The sequence below is a fragment of the Phytophthora cinnamomi genome (assembly GCF_018691715.1).
Source record: "Phytophthora cinnamomi strain GKB4 chromosome Unknown Contig15, whole genome shotgun sequence".
Taxonomy (NCBI): domain Eukaryota; phylum Oomycota; class Peronosporomycetes; order Peronosporales; family Peronosporaceae; genus Phytophthora; species Phytophthora cinnamomi.
Window position 1 is genome coordinate 1279244 of NW_027150948.1, and position 23985 is coordinate 1303228.

At 53.0% G+C, this 23985-nt stretch overlaps 4 protein-coding genes across 4 annotated transcripts; all 4 read right to left on the reverse strand.

Moving 5' to 3' along the window:
- Positions 1-66: 66 nt before the first annotated feature.
- On the reverse strand, positions 67-11781 carry IUM83_09635 (ATP-binding cassette (ABC) Superfamily; the record flags this gene model as incomplete). Its single annotated transcript, XM_067934086.1, has 3 exons — positions 67-584; positions 647-866; positions 11647-11781. 3 exons carry the CDS (start codon positions 11779-11781, stop codon positions 67-69), a joined length of 873 nt encoding a protein of 290 aa, XP_067797007.1.
- Positions 11782-12399: 618 nt separating this feature from the next.
- On the reverse strand, positions 12400-13899 carry IUM83_09636 (Glycoside hydrolase; the record flags this gene model as incomplete). Its single annotated transcript, XM_067934087.1, has 4 exons — positions 12400-12741; positions 12887-13004; positions 13086-13668; positions 13716-13899. 4 exons carry the CDS (start codon positions 13897-13899, stop codon positions 12400-12402), a joined length of 1227 nt encoding a protein of 408 aa, XP_067796998.1.
- Positions 13900-13931: 32 nt separating this feature from the next.
- Positions 13932-14802, reverse strand: IUM83_09637 (Glycoside hydrolase; the record flags this gene model as incomplete). Its single annotated transcript, XM_067934088.1, has 2 exons — positions 13932-14327; positions 14422-14802. The coding sequence occupies 2 exons, from the start codon at positions 14800-14802 to the stop codon at positions 13932-13934; spliced, it is 777 nt and encodes a 258-aa protein (XP_067796999.1).
- Positions 14803-17000: 2198 nt separating this feature from the next.
- Positions 17001-17480, reverse strand: IUM83_09638 (Secreted RxLR effector peptide protein; the record flags this gene model as incomplete). Its single annotated transcript, XM_067934089.1, has 1 exon — positions 17001-17480. The coding sequence occupies one exon, from the start codon at positions 17478-17480 to the stop codon at positions 17001-17003; it is 480 nt and encodes a 159-aa protein (XP_067797001.1).
- Between the last annotated feature and the right edge of the window lie 6505 nt (positions 17481-23985).

Here is a 23985-nt window from a genome sequence, read left to right on the forward strand (position 1 = left end):
TGTTGCTTGAGCTCCTCCATCATTGGATAGAGCTTACGTTTGCTCTCGAGGTGGGCGGAAATCGCGCTAGTCCAGTACAGCGGACAGCAAGCGGTCCTCACGGAGTTCTTTATACTCCTGGTCGGAATACCCTTTGCGAGATACGTATCTCCAGAAGAGGTCTTCCACCTCAATCCAGGTCATAGCCTCGGAAGGCTTGACCCAGGGATAACCCCACAGTGGATGGAGTCCGCCCTTGTCCTCCGCCTTCTTACGAAGGTTGGTGAACTCCTTCAAAGGGATCTTGTGTGGTGCTAAGAGCACATACCGAGCGTCTTCAATGTCGCTGGCAAAGAGTGGTTCTGTCTCAACCAGAGCGCGCTCATAGGCGCCCCTCGAAGTGTAGCCGCTGACAAGGCCACAAGGCGTGAGCTCCTCCATGAGCTGTAGAGCACCAGTGCCGTCATCGGGCGGATAATAGCCCTTTGGACGCGCAGCGCCCCTGCCAGAAAGAGGGCCTACAGTAGCCGTGGCCGGCGCCGTTGCTTGCCTCCCACGGGCGGCCGAGCCAGCGCTGTAGTACTGCGCCTGCTGCTCTTCGGGGTCTTTGAGACCTCACGGGGCTCGTCGACAGCCCCTTATTCAGACTCGGAGAAATCGAACAGACCCCTGTAGTCGTCGCGGGGTGGCGACTTAGAAGAAGCACGCTTCTTTCCACCGGGCGTGTCGCCCTCCACAGCAGCGGCGGCCGTGGAAGCTTGGGCGCGCGCGAGGCCTTCCGCCAGGGTCAGGTTCTTGACCGGCGGAGCTGCCATGGGCTCAGTACCCGTCTTGTAGCTCGACGACTTCTCGACCTGGGTGTCGGTGTGACGAGGTCCCAGCCAATTCTAGGCCAGGCCCATCAGTCAGAAGCCCAAACCCTATCACGTACCGGCCACATGTCACTTGAAACGTAGATATTTCTTGACCCAAGTCTGGGTTTTGTACAGACTTCAAGTTGTACTGGCTACATCTGGAAATTGAGCTCTGCGAACGTCGAGTTGCAGCGACCCCAGACCCCCAGGTCTGAGATTTGAATTCGGTCTGGGGCCTGAGGTCTGAGATTCGCTCTAGAGGCCGCAGATCTGAGGTTCCAGGCCTTGAGTCGGACTCTGGGCAGAGAGCTGAGCCCTGGCCTTTTGGATCTGTGATTTGGAGCCCCATGGTTGCTTAAGTCTCAGACCCCAGGTCCCAGATTGGTGACCTAGCAGTTTGGAGTGCCAGGGGTTTTGAGACCTGAGAGTGATGTCAAAAGTCTGAGACTTTGCGATTTGGAGTTCGGTCTGAGGTTTGCCTGTGCACCACACCCTGAGATGTGCAGTCTGGGGTCTGAGGAGAGGGTGTGACGTGCGGCGGCTGATTTCATCTCGGCTCTGGGGTGTCATAGCTGGGATGTGGAATCAACATCGTAATTTTGCCCCCAGGTCAGATTCCCAGCCTCAGAGTCCCAGAATTCGAGCCAGAATTGAGACATGTCAAATTGGTTGGACGGCCGGGATATGGAATTAACATCGTATTTTTGCTCCCAGCTTAGGTTTTCAGCCCGGCAGTCCCTCAACTCGCGCCAAAACTGAGACACGGTGATTGTGGACGCAGGCTGGTCTGGATACACGGTGTTTGAGAGGTTAAGTGGAGACTGGTGAAAGACAGCTGCCGCTCCGAGCCTAGGACATGACTAGGAGCCTACAGCGTGCCTGCAGAGCCTAAAGTACGACTTCGTGGTCTCGCATATGAAGTGAGTACACAGCGATGGCTACATTGCCGGTCTGGGAGCTGCAGTAGTTGCTCTTTGGAGTTGGCGGCTGCCGTTTGGAGGGTCGCTCTGAAGGGTCGCCCCGTTGTGGCTTTTCGGCACCTGATGTCGGGCACACAAGATTCGGCCTGACCAGTCGCCTATGGATTTGGGCCAACTGGAGCCACAGGATCTTGGCGTCATCTGGATTACACCTGATTTGTACCCAGAGTAATCAGTGTAATCAGGTGATGACAGACCAAGTCCGGCCAACCCCGGCCACAAGATCCTGGTGTAATCAGGATATCACTGATTTGCACCCAGGTGTAATCAGTGTAATCAAGTGATGACTGACCCAGACAGGCCAATGGAGGGACGCCAAAGCAGTGACGCGCATTCACGGGCGCCGCCAAGCCAGCAGCTTAGTGGGTGTCTCACCCTTGTTCAAGGTGTACCCAGGAGATGTTTGCACCCTTATTTGATAGGCCCTTTGTATGTGCATGTACATGATAATAATCAGAGTTTGTTTTGCCCCGAAGACCGCAAGCTGCGGAGTTTGTTTTGCGCCGACGGGCGTGTTGCTTCACAGAGACCAAGTCCCTGCCCCCGGCGGCGCGCGCAAGCCAAGTGGAGTCGCTACGAGTGTTCTACGGTCAAGATCAGCTAACTCCAAATAAATTCAAGTTCAACAACCAAGCCTTTTCGTGTTTTGGCCCGGTTTGCCTTCGTTGTTGTATTTCCACACGCGGGACATTGGTTTTGCTGGGTTTTCTTGCTGGTTGGCTGGTTTCCTGGCGGTGCTTCATATTTTCGGGCGGAAGGTGCTCCGCTCTGAGGTTTCGGCAGAGCAACACCTGGGATAGTGGTTTCTGGGGTTGCTAGTGGTATCCGTGTGGCGCGAATAACCTGGGATAGTGGCTCCCAGCTTCGCTGTGTCGCCTACATCAAGGCGTGGTGCGCGGAAGTCACAGAGTGCAGAGCGAGAACCCTGGATCAAGGCAGGCTCAGACCAAGCCAACTCTCGGGGCCACTCTGGTCTGAGGGGCGAGTGAAGACCGTTGTGCGGCTCTGAGTCTGAGCCGCCGGAGGAAGTGTCGTGACTGGAAGCGACTCGAAGCCGGAGTCGCTGAGCAAGGAGGAGGCTGTTAAGGCCCAGAGTCCAAGAGCCTGAGAAGAGAAGTGGACTAAGAGTGTGTGAAGTGGACGTGTTTATATTCAAGAAAACGGAGCACAGCAGACTTCGCACGTGCGTACAAGGGCCTTCCAAGCAAGGAGCAAGCTTCGTCTGGGGGCATCTGGGAACGGTCGAGTTCGGAGGCAGCTGGTGTGGCCGACGCAAGTCTGGGCCCACAGCGTTGCCTTAGGAAGAACCAAGTCAAGGGATTGCAAGAATGAGGGACACACGCCTCACCCAGCTTGGGATCTGAGATCTAATCTCAGATTCTGAGTTGAGTGGTCTGAGATCGAGGTCTAGCCGCGAGGCTATTCCCTGAATTTGGAGCCCGCATCGCCACATCGGGGTCAGCCGGGGCGTTGGGCACGTCGCCCTCCGCCTGCTTCTTGTCGTTGGCGGCCTGCGCGCTGCCTTCGGAGGTGTCCTCCTCCTCTTGTGAGCTCTCACTGGAGTACACGAGTTTGGTGCAGCTGAACTCGGGTGAATCCCAGTCCCGTCGTGGACTGCGCCGTGCATAGCTGAACCTGGGGTTGTCCCCCTCATCCGGTGGAGCATCGGTGTAGTGGGTCTAACTTGACTCACTACTTTAGCTTACACGTTGCGCAACGTGTATGAGGAACCGTAAGTACTTAGTAATTACTTAGGTTAGTTATATTTGAATACACAAATATAAGTTAAGTAAGATAGGACTCCAAGTGACTTAGATTAGGTAAAATGAGAACTGTATTGCTTGTAAATTGATCTTCCTCTAAAATCTGCTAAAAACTGTTTATCATCTATGAAAGGGTTGGCAGCGGCTGGCTGTCAGAGCCCCGCTAATATGCATGACTCTGATTGGTAGAAAGATGCTGCTTTCTACCAATAGGATCTTTGGGTATGTGTGGACCACTCTTTGTGGTGGTCCACTTCAATGTATCCATTGGTGTGTCTTACACCAAGGTGAGGAAGTATTCAAAACTTTTAACAGATAACCTATCTGTTAAATTCACAAGTGGCTTGCAGCCACTTGTGCGTGTAACCCCGTTACACCATCCCCCCTTAAGGTTAGACACGCGGGGTCTCCGCACGTCAATCTTCGGAATTGACCATTCGTCAATTCTCCGCGTTTGGAGAAGAAATCCGCGCTCATCCAACGATGAGCGCGCCTCAGAAGAAGTCCGCAAAGTCGGTGGGGAGTCATCTCTCCATCGACGACTACTTCGAACGCCAGAAGGCGAAGTACGGCGACGTCGTCGACTTCGACGACGACGATGAAGACATGGAGGGCGAGGAGGACTCGCCCTCAAAGCGTAAAGACTCAGTGTCGAGCGAATCGCTCGACCCTCACGCCAAGAACGTTCGCCCGCGTGAAGGGGACGAATCGGACGCTTCGAGTTCGAAGCGTTCGCGTACTGAGAGTGATACCCCACTCGCTTCCGCTGGGGCTCTCAGTACTCCGCGCGCTGCTGCTGCAGCGCGTGATGTCAAAGCTCAAGGCTCTCCGCGCGCTGCACCTGCAGCGCGCGATCCATGGATGCCGTCCGCGTCCGAGATCGCGGACCGGTATGGGAACTCGGTACCTCCGAATGAGGTGCCGTTGTACGTATGCAGCGCCATCAAAGATGACGCTGTGGCTGCTGAGCTGCACTTTGATGCGGAAACGCATCAAAGGCGCGATTACTACATCGGACTCTTTCATGAGCTCCGATGGTTTCAAAGTAAGAAGACCTCTTCTCGCAGCAAAGTGCCCGAATGGCAGGCACTTTGTCAAAGCTGGAACGCCTTTGTTGAAAACTTCAACAAGAGGCCGAGTGCTTACCGTGATCGGATTAAGCAAGCGCGTGATCGCTTCGAGACGTACTCGAAGCGTGGAAAGCTGGAGCAACTTCATGTTGCTGCTGAGGAGGCAAATGTGCCGTGCGCTGTGCCCGAGGGCTTTCAGTGCACGAAGTGCTTCCCAGGCGCGGTCCGCTTGAGCGACCGCGACCTGAACGGGTACACGTCGTTCCGTGTGCCCGAGAGTCTCAAAGAGCTCCGTGCTAAGTTCTTAGCACGTGAGGGTTCGGACGCTGGCGATGATCGCAGCGCTCGTGTTACTTCCGCTGTGCCAGCGCGTACTGCTCCTCGTACGCCCTCACCATTTCCGGAACGTCCTCCAGCAAGACGTTCCGCGGCTCCCATGTATCTCGATGGGGAGGAAATCCTCTCCAACGAATACGAAAACGAGCCCCTTGAGGGTTCGTTTTCGGGATACTATGGTCAACAATCCGCTCAACAATCCAGCGGGTTGAGCCGCCGGCGTCACGGATCGGCGGTGGCGGGGGTGGGAACACGCCCCGGGTATGATCAGCCCCGGGCTGATCAGTATGCGCCTCTCCACGACCGGGTGACCGCCGTGGAGCGTCTGCAGGGCGCTGAGTTCGCCGCCCTGAAACAGGAGCTGGCGAACCAGAAGGCCCAAGTCGCGGCGGTCTCGCAGACCGCCTCGAATATCCAGGTCGAGCTGGGGACCCAGATGAAGGGTTGCTCCAGCGCGTCCGCGCGCTGGAGGAGAGGCTGCTCGTCGCCGAGGCCAAGTCCTCCGCTTCTGCCTCGGCTCCTGCCGAGGCTTCGGGTCAGCCGAGCTAGATGGCTCGTGCTGCAGGTATGGCTTCAGCCGTCCGACGTAAAAGGTCGGATGGAGGCGCATGCTAGACGGTATGTCTAGCGTGTATGCGTTGCCGTGCCGTGCCAACACAGTGAACGGCCCGATGAAGCGCGGAGCAAGCTTGCTTGCTCCGAAATCCGAAACTGCATGTCTAGGCAGGTTTTGTGTAGCTAACAAAACTAATGAACCAACTTTAAATTCATTTGTGTTGCCTCTGCCCGCATTGTCTGCGTTCAGCTTCTGTTGATCAACAGAAGCTGCTATTAGTCTTGGACAAACCGAATCACGGCTTGTCTTTTGGTGATGAAACTGATTGCATCCGAGCTGAAGTCATTCAGCTCGCTCTCCGCTAGAGGCCCGGCCTCTGCGTGGTTCTTTGCGGTGTCTGCGCCCTGCGCAGACCCGTGGTCGTTGGCCTTGTTGTTGGGGGAGTCTGCGCCCTGCGCAGACTCATGTGGTTTGTCCATTGTTGCAGCTGACACTGTGCAAGTGTCAGCGGTTTTCTGCGGCTGCTGTATTGCAGTCGTACATCCTCCCCCACTTAAAGTGGGAGCCATCACTCCGAGTAAACTCGGTAGGCGTGGATGCCGCATGGCATTCACGTAGAACGGTGTATGCCCGGTCGAGGCATGCACTGAGTTGTTGATGGCAAACTGTGCCATCGATAAGCACTCGCTCCAGTATTGGAACGAGTGAGCGTAGCTCTTCAACATATCGACGAGCACGCGATTCACGCGCTCGGTTTGACCGTCCGTCTGCGGATGATCCGCAGTCGACATGGAAAGCTGGCTCCCAAGAAGTGTAAACACTTCTTGCCACAGGTGCGCTGTGAAGCGCGGGTCTCTGTCCGACACGATGTCGGACGGCATGCCATGGTGTTTGAACACCATGTCGACGAACAGACGGGCCGTCTGCTTCGCGGTCACCTCTGCTGGCACCGCAGCAAGATGTACCATCTTGCTGAAGCGGTCTACAAAGACCACAACACCGGTGTTCCCTCCGCTATCCGGGGGAAGACCAAAGATGAAGTCCAAAGACATGGACTTCCAACACTCCGACGGAGTCGGTAGTGATTGCAGTGGAGCCTGCGCGAATGGCGCAGGCTTTACGCGTTGGCATACCTCGCAAGCACGGATGTACTTGCGCACCCACTTATACTGGTGGTGCCAGTAGAAATCGCGCGTGAGAAGGACGTAAGTCTTCTCACGTCCGAGATGTCCCGCAGTCGGGGCATCATGATACTCGTACATGATCCTGAGTCGCAGGTCATGGTCATTTGGCACGACAACGCGATCCGCGTTGTCGTCGACTGCATTGTAAAGCAGCAGTCCGTCGTGCACACGAAAGCGGTGTGCACGCGCTCGAAGGTGCTTGGGCAGCTTCTGACGGGACTTGTCAGAAGGCGCTGTGCCATAGGCCAGCAAGAGCTTCGCGTCCGCGTCGTGCGCGTACGCGGCCTTCACATCATCCAAGAGAGATGATGTGGGTTTGCTCGATCGCATGGCGTCAATGGCATTGACGTCAACAGCTTCTGCATAGTCCGGCCGACGTGATAACGCGTCGGCCACCACGTTCAATCTTCCGGGTTTGTATTCGACCCGGAAGTTATACTCCGCAAAGAATGAGAGCCATCTCGCCATTCTTTGTGATATGTGTGGCGACTTCACTGCGGTGCGCAGTGATGCATGGTCGGTGTAGACCACAAATGGTCTACTCCCAAGCAAATACACTCGGAACTTTGCGAGTGCATACTTCATGGCAAGGAGTTCCTTGTCATGCACCGGATAGTTGCGCTCAGCTGGCTTCAGCTGACGTGATTGGTAGTAGACGACACGATCACGGCCCTCGTGATCGTGCTGCATCAACGCGCATCCGATCGCGAAATCGGATGCGTCACACACTACGTGAAATGGGCGATCTTGGTCAGCCACTGCCAAGATCGGCGCCTCAGTCAAGCCCCGCTTGACTGCATCGAATGCCTTTTGGCAATCGGGTTTCCAATTCCACACAGCTTCTTTCTTAAGAAGCTGTGACAGCGGGCGGATCTTGCCCGCGTAATCCTCCACGTACTTGCACAAGTACGTGGCCAAGCCAAGGAACTGCCTCAGTTCCTTGACACTTGAAGGCGTTGGCCATTAGTTAACCACTCTGACCTTTTCTGGGTCAGGGCGAACACCATTCTTCCCTACGAGACACCCGAGGACGGGTATCTCGCTCGCCCCGAAGATACGCTTCTTCAGGTTCGCGTAGAGCTTATGCTTTCGCATAAGCTCAAGTAGCTTCCGGAGATGCACCCTGTGCATCTCAATGTCGGTCTTCCCGTCCACAGCCCGGCTGTGGATGAACACATCGTCGAAGTAACTCGGTGCGAAGTCGCGCACCGAGCGCAACAAGTGCGTCACGCACGTGTTGAAAGTCGCAGGGGCATTCTTAAGCCCTGTGGCATTACTAGCCACTCCCAGAGCATGCCGCTTGGTGTGCTCACTGCCGTGAGAGGGATATCGCTCTCACGCATTAGGATTTGATAAAATCCATCTCGCAAGTCGAGAGCACTGTAAACGGTGCTCCCGGCCATCGAATCGATGATAACATCTTTTCGCGGTATCGGCGTCTGCGCCGGTACCGTCGCATCGTTCAGCTTGTTGTAGGCATGAACGATGCGCCATCCGCCCTGTGGCTTTTTGACACAGAACGTCGGAGCACTGTGCGGGGACTTTGATTCCCGCACTTGTCCTGCTTTGCGACGACTTTCAAAGAAGTCGTCGATTGCTTTTACTTGCTCCTGCGGCAGTGGCCACTGCCGCGTGACACAGTACTTCGTGCCCGGCACGAGATCAATCTCGTGCTGAATGCCCTTATCCTGCGGAAGCTCCGCAGGAATCTCTTCCGGGAGTACGTCTTTGTACTCCCTCAACCGTTCGTAATAGGGACTCGACTTCAGCGAGTCCCAACTTTGTTGCTCGAAGCGCTCTCGCTTCGTCTTCGCACTGAGAGTGTCTTCACTCTCAGTGGTACTTCCCATGAAGAGCTGCCTCAGCTCTTCGCTCTCGCTCTTCGTTCTTTCGCTGTCCGAAAGAACGCAGACTTGCTCGATGCGTCCATCGTGCAAGTCGCGCGTGAAGCGCTTCCAGCTCATGGCTGGAAGCGAAGTCAACTCCGACGCCATCGTCGGAGGACTAGCGAGTTCCATCTCACGATACTGGAATCCAGTATCGGTGCGCGTCAAGACGCTTCGCGTCTTGACATTCGGCGTCACCGCCGCAGTCTGCCCAGCAGACTGCTCTTGTTGCGTCTCGGTCCCGGACCGAGACTTGCGCAGCGTTTTCCGCTTGCGCCGTCTTCTTGTTGTGCGGAGCCCGGCTCCGCACAGTTGTTCTTCTGGTCCAGGCCCGGCCGTGGACAGTTGTTCGCCGGCGGACCCTGTCCGCGGGCGCGCGGTATCAAGCCCGGCTTGACCGCATTTTCCTTCGTGCAGCCCGGCGGCACGGTAATGTGTCCTTTCGCCAGCAGACCCTGTATGCGGGCGCGCGATATCAAGCCCGGCTTGATCGCATGGCGCTTCGTCGTGCAGCCCGGCTGCACGACAGCATGCAAATTGCGTCAGTGCGGTACGTTTGCAACCGTCCGCACTGTTTGCAGCGTCAACTCCCGGAGTTGACACGCCTTCGTCACCTCGACGCCATCCATTGGCGGAGCCCCTCCTGACCGAGGGTGCGTCGGCTCCCGGAGCCGACGCGTCGTCGTCGACCTGACCGCTTCGGGTCAGGGACTGTCCCTTACACGCTTGAACGTGGGTGTTGGTTCCCGGAACCAACACATCTTTTTCTTCCGACGTCGGCAGCATTGCCGACGCGGGTTTCACTTGTGCGCGCCCTCGCGCACTTCCTGGGCACTCCGGGACAGCAGCATTAAGCGCTGTCTCGACTGGTGAGCCGCGCGCACCTGCTGGTGCGCGCGCTGCGGTAACAGGGCCATCGCTCTCTGTTCCGCTGTCGCGTCCGAAGCGCACGAGCGTGCGCTTCTTCCAGTCTAACACCGGATCATGCCGTGCAAGTCACGGCATGCCCATTACTACGTCGAACTTATCGTCCAGGTCCAGGACGATAAAGTGTTCGACAAACACTCGTTGTTTGTACGAGAAGCGCACGTTCACGACGCGCTTCTCGGTCTTCACGATGGCACCTGTTGCCAGTCGTACCTCCAGAAGACTTCGAGGTGTATCTACCTCCTCGAAGTCAAGTCTCGGCAGGCTTCGTAGTCGAACAAAGTTGTTCGACGCGCCTGAATCCACCAAAGCTCGAAGAGAGTCACTCGCTCTCTTCGAGTAAACCTTCAAGATGACTAGGTTTGGCCTGTCATCTTGTTTCTTGCAGTGAGAGCTGGTCTCACTGGGGGCTGCAGTCCTCAGTGTCGCGTGCCCGATGTCGGCACGCGCGACTGCATTACCAGTAGGGCGCCCCGCGCCTACTGGATGTTCGCGTTTTTTGTTGGTCCGCGGCGATGCCTAGCATCGCCACGACGGCCACCTCCAGGGGGCATGGGAGCTGTGCACTCCCGTGCAAAGTGACCGATCCTTCCGCAACGGAAGCATCGCACGTTACCTCCCTGCTGCTGGTAACCAGCAGTTGTTGCGTTCGAGAGGTCCATTGGCTCCGGACCTCCCGTCCTCGTTACCGGGCGCGGTTGCGGCCTCGGTACGTTTACATGGAGTTTAGCCTGCCGCAGGCTAAACTCTTCTTGCATGGCAAGAGTGATTGCAGCTTCGAGAGTACTCGGGTGCTCTCGGAAGAGATAGGTCTTCACGGGCCCATCTCTAAGTCCTTTCATGAACGTGACGACCTTGGTCGCCTCGTCAATCGGGTTAGTCACGATATTTGATACCAAGTATCGTGCGCGCTGCGCGTAAGCATGGACGTCATGCTTACCCTGCTGAAGGTCGAGGAACTCCGCCCTCGACCGGAACTCGTTTTGCGGGGGCTCAAACGCTTGTTTGAGCTCCTCTTTGAACACTTCGTACGTGCTGAAGCACGTAGGATCGGAGAGTCGGCGTCCATACGCCCAACTCCTTGCGCGTCCGCCAAGGCAGGACATGGCGAACGCGACCTTCGACAGCGGGTCGACGATGCGTCGAGCCGCTATGGCTGTGTCGAGTTCGACAAGCCATCGGAGGAGAGGCTCGCCCTCTCTTCCCACGTAATTGCTTACGCTCAACTTTAATGGTTGAGCACGCGGTGTCGTCCCTGACGACGCCGTCACTGAGGAAGCAACATCACGCTGCTCCTTCATGATGAACCCCAGAGCAACACCATGTTGCTCCGTCGGTGATAGCGTACGCAGCATCGTGGCTATCGCCGCTTCTCCAATGACTGTTGACAGTCGTTGGAGGGCCTCCCACTCTGGGTCAGACAGGTGGGGGCAGTCAGCGCGTGCAACATGCGTTGCAGGCGTGTTGGAGCTCTCCATGGGCACCTCCGTGCTCATGTGGTTCTCGGCTCCGCGTTCGTACACCGCGTACAAACGTCAAGCAGTCGGTCGTTGGACGGACTACAAAGTGCTACCAGGTGTAGTGGGTCTAACTTGACTCACTACTTTAGCTTACACGTTGCGCAACGTGTATGAGGAAGCGTAAGTACTTAGTAATTACTTAGGTTAGTTATATTTGAATACACAAATATAAGTTAAGTAACATAGGACTCCAAGTGACTTAGATTAGGTAAAATGAGAACTGTATTGCTTGTAAATTGATCTTCCTCTAAAATCTGCTAAAAATTGTTTATCATCTATGAAAGGGTTGACAGCGGCTGGCTGTCAGAGCCCCGCTAATATGCATGTCTCTGATTGGTAGAAAGATGCTGCTTTCTACCAATAGGATCTTTGGGTATGTGTGAACCACTCTTTGTGGTGGTCCACTTCAATGTATCCATTGGTGTGTCTTACACCAAGGTGAGGAAGTATTCAAAACTTTTAACAGATAACCTATCTGTTAAATTCACAAGTGGCTGCAGCCACTTGTGCGTGTAACCCCGTTACAATCGGCGACTTGCGAGACGCATGTTCGCCGTGCGAATCCTCCGTAGAACTGCTCGAAGAGCTCACCTCCTTGGAGGCCGCGCCCGTGGCCTCCTTCAGCGCGGCCGACTCGTTCTTGGCTGTGACCTTCTTGGCGTTCAGCCTCTCGGCCCGGGGTTTCGAAGGTGGTTTCGCACCGCGCGAGCTGCGCTTGGGAGGCATGCTTCCGGTCGACGTGGAGACCGTGGGGCTTGCTCAGCGATGCGCCAGTTGCTTTCTGGGGCGCAAGAGCTCGCGCCGTTGTCGATGGATTTCGACTGTGCGAGTGAAATGTGAGCCGCCACCGTACCCTCGCTCTGATTGGTCAGTATGATCGAATTTAAATGGGGGAGGATGTACGGGGTTACATGGAATAGTGACCCTGGCACTATGCAGGGATGGCTACAATAGGTCACTCCCCTGAGTAGTGACCCAATAGAACCGATACATTTTATATAGGATAAACTATAGGGAACTTCGGATTTGTATGCAGGCCAAATCTGTACCAACCTATAAATATACTCAGTCCGTACTTCTAATCAATCAGTCCCCTTAGGCCAGGGACACATGAACTGCCGTCTCGTTAGCACACCAAGGTGCTCGTCACAGACACTCACCACACGGGGCTAACCTACGAGAAATGCTCATTCACACTTCAAAATCGGCGTGTGCCCTACTTACAGCTGAACGGCGAATGACGTAGCTTCGCCAGTACCAACGAGGTGCTCCTCATATACACCCGAGGGCGAGCTGGGCTGAGCGACTTCGAATGTGCCGTCCGTGCCACAGGGGCAGTGATAGTCACGCTGAGCTGACTGTCGACAAGCTCCCAAGCAGCCGACAATCTCCGTGCGGAGTGCTCACCGTCGCGCTGGCGCTGGTCACATTCAGGCCCGTCACCAGCGGATTCACGATCCAGCGGCGGAACCCGAACTCCACCGGACGAATGCCAACAATGTAGTTGGTCAATGCGTAGGTAGGTGCACCGCCCCAAGGATGGCTCAGAGAAGTGAAAAAGTCGATGCCGGGCTCCAGTGGCTGCGCGACGTACTCCCAACTAGCACCAGTGCGGTACGACTCGTTCGAGATCATGGCGTCCCAGAGGTTGTCCAGCAAGAAGACAGCCTGGTCGGTGTAGCCGTGCTGCAGCAGTGCATCAAGCAAGAACCCGTTCGTGTTCGGCGATATTTCAGTGGTATTGCCTGTGGTGCTCGAGTCAAGGTAGCCAGGGCCTTGACGCAGACCCTCCAGACCTTCCACGCAGCTTGAATTGAGTTTCGTTTGCTACGCCCGACGTGAGAGCAAACGCAATGGCCGAGACGCCGTACACCTCAGGCGTTGACACATCCAAGGCGTAGTTGCCCAGCGTATCATTCCAGAGCAGGTCGTTGATGGCAGTCTTCACGCTGGCAGCAGTGTCGACCCACGCGTTCGCGGACTCTCAGTCACCCACAGCGCGGGCCACCCTGGCCATGCCATCGAGGCACTGAACAGCGGCAGCATTTACAGCCATACCGGCTCCAGCCCCGAGGAAAACCAATGTGTACGGCGTAAGATCAGTAAACCCGTTGCTCCCTTGGCAGCCCACAAGCCACGTCATGGCACGCGTAAACTCTTCCCAGTGAGCTTCGACGAAGGCAACACCGTCGCAGTAGTCCATGTAAGATTCCAACCCAATGAGTCCGAGAATCACATAGTCCGGGAAGTAGTAGCTGGCGCCGCTCGTGCAAGCGTTGTAATGGAAGATCTCTGGAGTGGGCATCGGCGATTGATACGAAATGGGGACGAAGCCCGGAAGCTGACCGTAGTCGGCTTGGTACTCGAACAAAAACTCCCACGTGCCAGTGACCTGCTGGGGCTTCGAGTTGGCCACGCCCATGATGCGCGTCGTGTGGTAGAAATTGCCCAGCCAAATGTATCGATCGCGCTTGGCGTCATCCAGGCACGCGCCGTAGGGGTTACTCTGGCCACCAAACTCGGGCACGACCACGCTCTCATCCGTCATCGGGGCACTTCGGACGAATCGGTCAGACTGGTGACCGTCACGTTTCGCACGTAGGAAGCCTGGTCCTGCCAACCACCAAAGCCAATCGCACCCTCACCGCGAGACGCCCAACCGTAAAACGAGAGTTGGTCATCCGTGAAGCCCATTTCAGTCAGCACAATGTCGAACACTTGCTGCCCGTCGACCGAGAAAAGGATGTTACCGGCCGTCGAATTCACGCGGATCTCAACGGGGTACCATACGTTCTCCTTCACGATGAGCGACACGTCGTACTGGCCAAGGATATAGCTCGTCATGCTCGTGGCGTTGGCAAAATCGTAACCCCATGCTAGGGTTGCAGTGTTGGCGGGGAGAGTGTGGTGTTCGTGTTAGCGTACGTCGTAGCGCTGGGGTACTCGGAGGCAAGGTGGATCTGAATTCCATCACGGTTGCCTGTCAGATCGTACGCGATGGTGTAGTCTGCCCCACCGCGGATAATCTGCGACTCGAAGTTGAGCACGGAGTTGGTTAGGTTCCACGTCTTGTAGGAGATACCGGGACGCGTGTCAGGTACAAATGTACCGTTCTCCTCGGACGAGCTCCAGGACGGCAGCTGGCTATTGGCATCCAGGCAAGCAGCGATGACGGCACGAGCACCCAACTTCCAGACCTCGTCGTACTTGGCATTCAAGCTCGAGAATTTGCCAGGCAGAGTAGTGAGGTCGTCGATCACGTCGATCGACGACTGCCTCGAAGGTGACAGAGCCGCCAGTGAGCAGACGCAACGATTGCCAACGTTCACCGGGCTGACTGAGCACGGAGGTGATCGTTGCCCCGACATCGCTTTCCGTGAAGCGGTGGGTCCCAACGCGACGCGAGTTGGCGATGGACGTGGTGAACTGCGAGGGACCATCCGAGTAGTTGAGTGAAAGCGCTGGGAACTGCTCCGAGTACTTGATTTCGACGTCCACGGTTCCATTGGAGATGGAGGAGACCACGAAGTACGGTAGGCCCGCCACTTCATAGTCGTAGTCGAGCGTGGCCAGCGGTTCGTCCGATGTCAGCGTGAAGCCACCAGAGTAGGTTTGTCCGTCCATGGACGGAGTGGAGCCCAGCGCGATCTTCTTGGGGGTGAACACACCGTACTTGTCGAGATTATCGGCGAGGCACACCGCGGCCAGCGCTGGCGCCAGCGCTAGTGCGACACCGACGTTATGCATACCGCTTGGATGCTGTCAAGTACAGGGAGTGTGCGTAGGTCGACAAAATCGAAACTTAGACTTGCTCGGGTGAAAATGAAGCAGCATCGAGTGACGCACAGCACTTTGAGTAACGGGCCGTAAATCAACTGGGATTGTCCGGTCTTGCCTGCATAGGACCGCTGTTGATGTTGCCACCGTTGAAGTCTGATTGGGGTAACGTTGCTGAAGTTACCATGTGCGAGTCATCAAACAAGCACGTGCTGCATGGGCAAGCAAAGCGAGGTACCTCCTTCAACACTGTAAAATCGACCCTGATTCACTGATAAATCGGTCGTTGTCGCTTCATCAGGTGGCAAACTTTGAAAACTATTAAATCTCCATGTTCCGAGGTCTTCGAAGGCCCGTGTGTCTGATACTTTCGCAGCGTTCGCTGACAACGAAGGAATCAACAGGAAATAAGTAAGGGAATCTGCCACTTTAGTGCACTAGAAGCATATTAGTGCACTAATAGAAACGACCAATCACGCCAAAACCCTACGAGCTCTGGTATATTACTGGATGAAATATTTGAAACCGTAAAACCTGCCATTATGTATACAGCTCCTGTTGGCTAACTCTCGACCACCCGATTTGTCTCGTCTGCTTTTGCAGTTAGTACTAGTGGCATGAGCTTAACTATTTGACTATCACTACCAAATTGACCTCGCCCCGAGAATCATGACCAAGAAGCGCGGAGACTACACCAAAAGCAAGCTAAACTCTACCGAAAGCTAATTAAGTGGGTAGGCAAGCGCAAGAAAGACGAATCGATGGAGTCTCAGTGACGTGGCCCTCAACCACGCCTGACAGCTGAGGCAGAGCAAAACCTTTGTGAGTGGATAATGGGGCGACAGCTTATCGGGAAGCCGGCCAAACGTGGGGAAATCATTGCCAAGGCCAGCACGATAGCTGAGATGACTACCGGCACTGGCGCTGGTAGCGGCTGGTACAGGCGCTTTATGAAGCGGCGCCGGCGTCGATTAAGCAAGCCGCTTGGCTTCACGTGAAGAAAACCGTCCAACAACAGCTTCTCGTCCTCCCACCACCACGCACGAAAGGCAGGAAGCGGAAGACAGCGACAGTTGGTGGACGATTGCTAACCCGTGAACTACTAGAGAACCTACAAGCAAAACCTCGAAAGGCACGGCAAAAAAGGTTCCCGACTGACACCGGTTCATACGGAGGTTGAAAATGCTCCAGGCGCACCCGAGCAATCGCTGTTTGAAGTTTAGTCAAGAGATAAGACAGACAGGCAAATCAATGTTAGTTACTGTAAGTCAATTGCACACACAGATGAGCAGATAATCATACCTTTATAACAGTGCGGAGAATTAACGTGTCCGAGGGGACTCGAACCCGCGACAACCATGCTCCCCGTAGGGCCCTCATTAAGCCAGCGGCGTTAACCGACTGAGCTGTCAGCACTGTCGAAATGACAAATTATTTCCAAGATACATATCCTTTCAATACTGATGTGTTTGCGTTTTTATCGAGTATTATAGGTTACCTAACCACTGAACGAAAGAAACACTGTCCCAGTTTGAGAAATGCTGGTTCATACAAATACTAAGATAAAAAGGAGCACTAAACTGGCAATCAGCAGGAAATAGGCCATTCACTACAGTCCATCCAAACTACCCAATAAGAGCCTCTCCATACCAGAATTAATCTGTGAAAGAGAGTAAACAAACACCTGTCTGGGCATGCATATTGCACACTGAAACTCACAGTAGACTTTCGGCTATCGCGCCTTGACTGATGCCCTTTGAAAAGTGCACTAAATTGGCAAATTCCCTTAGGTGAACTCTTGCACAAGACAGAGCGAAATTGACGGGGAAATTTTTGGTACTGCTACTACCTACTACGTAGTGCTACGTAGTAGTAAAGTGGTTGCTGATCTTATACGAAATCGTATCTTTGTTTCAAGAAATACTGCAGAGGCGGCGTGAACGAGAAGCTAAGTGCCGACCGTTGGAGTGCGGAGCCCTGGAAAAAAATTGCGCGGGCCCTGCTTCCAAAGCCGCAAACACTATCAGCACCTGACAAAAGAACGACGCGAAGCTCTCGAGATATTTTGTTACGCAAGCTTTATTTTAGCAGAGATAGTATGACAGCTACCCAACACTATAGTAGCCATGCCATCACTGTGCAAAATGCACTCACAAGTTTCCCGTTGCTTATGCCGCCGTAGTAGTTGCACCGTTGGCCTTGCCATACTGGTAAGCTGCGTAGATGATGGTTCCACCGACCGTTACTCCAAGCAGACTATAAAGAGTCTTTTTCATTTTGGACCACTTCTTGGGGTCCTTCTGGGCAACCTCCGCAACCACCTTCGCAAGCTTCTCCGGTTCCTTCTCGGCCATTTGGGCCATCGCCGCAATCTGCGCCTTGTTCGCCTTGACCATCTCCGCAAGCTGCGCCTTTTGCCCCTTGTTGAGCCTGGAAATGGCCCCAGCAGTATTCGTATAAGCCTCAGCCTTTTTCAACCTTCCAGCCTCCTTAAACTTCTCAGCCTTGGATAGCATCGCGTCCTTCCGCAACGTCTGAAGGAAATTTGCGGCGATGTCATCGGCCTTTCCAGTCAGGCCAGTAACTTGCTGAGCACGAAGATTGCGCTCTGATTCAGGAATAGCAGCGCGCACGGCGCTGGTGACCATGACGAAGGTGGCAATCACGAGAGCGAGAAAAACGGAAAGCCGCATTGTTGCTGTCGTTGCTGTCGGTGGTGTGCTTGTCGTGCGAAGGAAATTCGTAAATGAAGGCGTGCTCAGCTTGCGAACAACCGAGTCAGAGAGCCGTTACGCCAGGAACAGCAATGTGATGTGCAAATTTGGTTCTGTTTATTTACACCGGACAAATACAATCAGTATAACTGCAGAGCGTTCTATTACCATACCGAAAAGAGTACACAGAACGCTTAGAGACTAGGTCAGAAACCCCTTTTTATAAACGGATGATTTGCTGGGACAATTGCCCTACACGCTGGGAAGCACATTACATACCAAATACGGGTCGCAGGAAGATTTACCTTGTGATTTGAAAAAGATTCATGGTGAATTCCGTACAGTCGAGAAATTATTTGGGAAAATAGTCAACCAAAGCGATTGCATCAGGGGGTTTCAAAGAACATATCTGGACAACATCTTTGTTTTTTCGTTAACTATACTTCACTAAAAAAGCTCAAAAACTGGACCAGTAAATCAAATTAGACAAAATAGAATCATAGATTAATATGATATCATTGATATCACATCGTAATCTTGCATTTCGAACTCTGATTGGCTCATAATACTTTCAAGGTTGTGTCGGGACGTATCTTTGTGTCCAAATCTGTAACCATAAATGATATGTATTATTTTTTTAAACGATATGTCCAGGTTTTGTACCTTTAAATCCATCCTGGAAGCTTGAAACCAGGTCAAAATATAGTGTGGTCACACATCTTTACGACGAGCTTTCACGACAAAATGGTGCTATTTGCGCGTTTCCTTCTTCCTTGTGGACGCTTCTCACCGCATGAACTGCAACAATGCGTAGATCCCCCATATCGCCTCTATCGATTGAGACCAGGAAGTGCATTAGAACCTGATGCCTTACAAGAATATTGCCCGCGCAATAGGGACACCCCACAGGAGTCGATAGATTATTTCATTAGCAGACGCCACAAGGCTGCCCGTACCGTATAATTTGTGCAATCGATAGTAATACTGGCATCGCTTATTACAGCTGGCATCGGAGTAGATGTACAGTGTTTTGTATTTCCATCTGGTTTAGTGCATAGAGCGCGAATTTCGCTTCCAAGTGGGAAGTTTCATACATACGTACAGTACTGTATAACCATATGGTAATGGCGCACCACGCCCACGAGATTTTCAAGCTTTGCAAAAGAAGAATAGCATACGATAGCCAGGCTTGAGGTAGCACATACCGGTATGAACCACTGAGTCAAAATATGGTCGCTTGAACAAAAGGAGCGAAATTTACAGTGTAAAGTAGTGCGCCCGTGATACTCGTCTATTTCTTGCACAGTTGGACCTCGGTATCACGGTGATATTTGTTAACAACGCCCCTCAGCGTAGTTAAAGCATGCATTTCATACAGTACCGGTAATCCATACATTTTGCCGATGATCAGGTAGGATTTCTTGATTCTTGAATCAAATATCTTGATACACTTTCATGTACCATGTATGAGACAGTACAGTGAAAGGATAGTGCCCTGGTCCAAGTTTTCATATGTCAAAACTGCCCATTCTATTCGAAACAGCCGATTTGAAGTATCTCGAGCTTTGAATAGGTCGATGGTGGCATCAATGCTGCGCAATCATCAATGACCTAGTATTCAAAGAAAGAGGGACGTAATAAATAAGTCCACTAATATTGAAGTCAGACAGTTGAAAGTTAGTCTGCTCTAAAGTGTTCACAGTCTGCCAGAAATGGGATTTTTTGGTGTAGTGGCTTTGAATTTTGCTCGCTCATAGTCCCCTGAGATAATTGTTCGGCACCGTATGAGCGGAATTCGTTAGAAATGAGCACAACGTTCGACCTGATTGTTTCTGTTTCTCATTTTGGTATTTGTTCCTTCATTATTTACATTTATTTACAAGTACCCAGAGCGGCACCAGCAAACATACGTACAGACCGGAAACTGTCCGGAAAGCGTTTTAGCGAGGATGGAGAAATAGAGCGAACAACGTGGTCGTGAACGATGCAGGTAATTCTGCCATGAAATCAAGTTTGCATTTCATAGTAATTTTGGTGCTCAAAAGTAGGTACATGTATGTAGTTTATGGTCATAATCTAGGAGTATTCAAAACTTGTCGGAACCTGTAGGGCACGTAAATCATTACCATCATCACCATCTGTAGAGCAGACATGCGGATGTACCCACGCCTGCTCCAGCTATGTAGCATAAGCGGGAAGCAGGCAGATTCTACGTACCTAGCTCTGTGCCAGCTCGTTGACACGACGCAGTCGCTACAAGACGTGTACGTACCGGTACTGTATGTATTAATACATGTACAAGTATTATACTGTACAGTATCGACAAACACGATGACAGTGTGAGGTGTAACGACAACTAAGTTGACACGTATGCTGTCCAACCTACCGGCTGAAGGCACTGGTGTATTTACCTTTGGCAAAACACTACTACGGCTACAACTTCTGGGAGCCCCGCCGTCTCCCCCAGCACGTGTCATCGTTTCCTACGAACACAGCACCAGATTAATTCTTTTGTGGAAAATTTGCTCACATAAATTCAATTACCTGTAACCGTACCAATCACTGCTTCTGAACTAGCCTGGGCACTTCGCAACAGGAGCGCCACGAAATTGGCCAGATAGAACAAAGCAGCGGGGCGAACATCAGATTTGCATGCAACAATTAGGGCTGAACTCGGGGGGCCCACCATACCAGCGTTCGCGCTATAAGGAAACGGCGAGTGTTTCTTTGGGCGTGTCACTGACTCAACAACCTGACGAAGCTACACCCCACATCAGTTCGCCGTCGACGAGGCTGCAGGAACGAGTACTTGTACGTCGGCAAGGCAAGTGGGCGTCTTCATGTCGTGTCAACAAGGCGATTCAGTCAATAGCAATACTAGAAGCCAGTGGGTACCAGCTCGATGCGCAGCAGCAGCGCGCTATCATGGAAGATGCCCCGAAACAGAAGAATCGCCACCGATACCTCCAGGCATTGTACAAAAGGAAGGAGAAGGAAGCTATGGAGAAAAATGAGCTTGATATTCGAAACTTGAGGTTCGCGATCGAAGTGCTTCAGAAACAAGTTCAAGACGGCATCCCCCCCCCCCATCCGCGCGCAAGTTGCTCGGCAGCAACTTTGTAATGCGTGGGTCGGTGAAGTTTTACTTTGACAATGCAGACAATCGAGTGGTGCGGATCGACACCCAAGCTGATATGCTGTCACCAATGCTGCAAATACTTGGTAGCGTAGAGAAAGTATGCCAAGCGTTCGACCAAGCCTTCGTCACTCCCGATTTCAGATTGAAAGGGAAACTTGTACAAAACTAGCTGACAGAACGCAATACACCGAACCAGCAAAACAACAAATGAAATGAAGACGAGCATGAGAGTCCAACATCGCGTACGTTGTCGCGAGTTCCATTTCACATTTTAAATACGGTGACCACATGAACAGCGCAGAAGTTGTTTCGGTGTAACCAATCAGGCTAGCAAGCAAAGCTGTGCAATGGCCACGGTTCGTACCGTTCGTTTGTAGTGCCTTGGTCCCAGAATTCTACATCACTCGCAAAAGCTCGCGTAACGACGTAATACTTTAGTACTGTAAAAGCTGCCGTGTACAGACAATTATATTATATGCACTGGTGTGGCGAGTGTTTCTAGCTGGCCAAATGCGACGATACTCACAGCAATTGTTGCGAGCTCGTTATCGTCTGGAGATCCCTGGAGAAGACAAAAGTGACCATCAATTTTTCGACCTTGTCGCCATGATCGACATGGATCAACCTGAACGTTGTGCAGTGTTTCACTATCAGCATTGTCTTCGGTAGATGCGTCTTCATCTCTTTCCGGCATCCCTTCGCCATTGCACTCGGCATATTGCAACTTTGTGCCTGTACGCACAGCATTAACTATCGAATCTTGATCAGCTTCATCCTGGTTGGCGTAAGAGCTGTAGCTCCCGTCTGCCTCATCTTGCTCTTCTTCCTCATCCGTGTCGTACGGCTGAATTCCGTTGCTCGATTCAGTCACCTCGTCGTTGTCGTATTCATCAACGTCAGCACCTTCGTCGCCCTCGCTGATGCTTTCATCCTCCCAGCTTGTTCGGCGGGGAAGGAACTCGCGAGGAGAAGTTGCTGGGCCGCTAGCTTTATCGGAGGCTGGTCTGATGTCACTCTCACTTGCGGAGCTTGCATGCTCCAGCACGGGGAACACGATTATCTCGTTCCCAAACAAGTCCACATCCAGCTGAAGAAAAGCTAGCAGACACTCGGCAAAAGTGTACTGATCACTAATGCACTTATCGGCTAGCCCCGCATCCAGTTTGGTCTTACCCGACAATGCTTCGATCCGTTCCAACAAGGAGCTGACTTGTTCCGGTGGAAGTCTCCGGCAAGAAGAGTAGCCCGAATTCGCATTAAAGACACTCACAACAAGGCCACAAGCCGTGTCGTGGATCAACTTCCGCCGACTGTGCTGATGAGACCACATCTCAGCGTAGCTCGCATCGTTAGCATTATCGAGGACGACTTCAGCAAGCAGGTATGCATTCCTCCAAATCAGTCCGGACTGAACCAAAATCGTTGCTCGTATCGGGTGTGTGAACAATTGCGAGGTTGAATGGGGAAGCTGGTGCCTGGATCGCTTTTTCTCCAGCGCCTTGGTGCCCCATGGTTGACTCAAGCACGGATGAAGTAGCGTGTTCACGTGTGAGTTTACGATTAGCTCGCTTCTCAAGGTGCCAGTACCATCTCCACAAGGAACTGAAATTACGTGGAGATGCTGGATGGCAGCAACAATTACTCGATCCATGCTTAAAATGCGGTTTTGATCCCGCCATGAATCGAAAAGGATGGTGTTGTAAAGCTCGTCGATAGCAACTTCAACTTTGAGAGCTGCACTACGTGGTTCGGTCAACCCGGAAGACGCCGTACACCGTGGTGGAGGTAACTTTTCCATGGCTTGAAAGCACACCATGAGCCCCGATGTGCCTGGTGCCTCATTACTCTTGGTTGCCCGACCGCTGGTGGGGAAGCTCTTGGGCGGACAGGTGGATGCAAACACATGGAGCCTTCGTTTAGGGCTTGATCCAGTACCGCAGCTAGTGAATTCGCTAGCATATCGTGCATCAGCACTCTCCAACTCAACGGTTTGATGTACACAAAATGCCACAAGTCCCGGTGATGCATCGAAGCGCATACTTTGGTCGGATTTTCTCGCTACTGTGGGGGCAAGGAATATCATCTCGCCTTGGTCAACGCCAAGCAGAGCAAAATTGATATGATCGCATATGTTACGTGCGATTTCTTGCATGGACAAGTTCGTTCCTGCTGCTGCTGCAGTCTCTGCTGCAAGCGACGAGGAGCTGCTGTTGTCCAGCAGTTCGTGGGTCATATCCTTGGTGATGCTCAGCTTGTACTCACATTGCAATTCTCGCTGGTAAGCAAAGACGTCAAATCCATAAGGGTTCGTAACTCCATCGCCGCAAAATACCGTCAAGACGAGATATGTGCCGCCGACAAAGCGTCCTGTCTTCAGTAGTTGGTACTTCGCGTCACCCGAAATCTCGCTCTCTGCTTGTCTCCCGTGGAGATCCCCGATGAATTTCGTTGCTGCAATCGCGGTAGAACTTCGATGCGGTAGACCTCTACCCATTGTGCTTGCTTTGAAACTGTCATCGATGCCAGGGCTGTTAGGGCACGTGCTTCGTCCTCTAGGCGAAGACAAGATCTCGATGTTTACATTGGAGCTAGAATCGGTCGCTCCACCAGCATTTATGATACTGTGTGGCGAAGGAATCGGAGGCAGAGATGGTTGCTGAGGCATCGCCTTTCGGAGCGATCGGAATGCAGGAGTCATGTTTAACTGCAATTTCTTCGGAGATGTCGGGATTGACTTGATCGGGTGAGCAACTACTGGAATGCTGGGAAGCGGCTCTGTTCGAGTGGTAGTTTTTAAGAAGCTTGGCCGTCTCGGCGATGGGCCGAAACAATTTCGGCTGTTATCATCATCATAGTGCTGTTTGTGGATGCTAGAAGATGAAGCTAGGACATCCACTGCAACAGGAAATTCGCTGATAGACGTCAAGTACGACAGATTCTGTTGCCATTCCCGCCGGAGGTCATCGTTACGATAGTGAGAAACACTTTTTCGGATGCGCTCGAACACTTCAGCGTTGTCAGCCTTGATTTCCTTCAGACGCCTCGCACGGAACGACCCGTTCAGTGATTTCTTTCTCGAGTCTGCAGGCGGTGGTGCAAATTTACCCGTAAGAGGTTTGCTTGGCGAGACAGGGCCGAAGCCAGGAACCGGTGCTACTCCTCGGAACTCGGCCAATTTCGCCAGCGAGTGCTGGAACTCGTCAAGAGCCTGGCCGATGCTGGGCTTTTGACTGTCGCCACCAAGTACTAATGTTTCGCTGCCCCCTATATTATCACCATTTTTCTGTGGTTGTTGCTGGT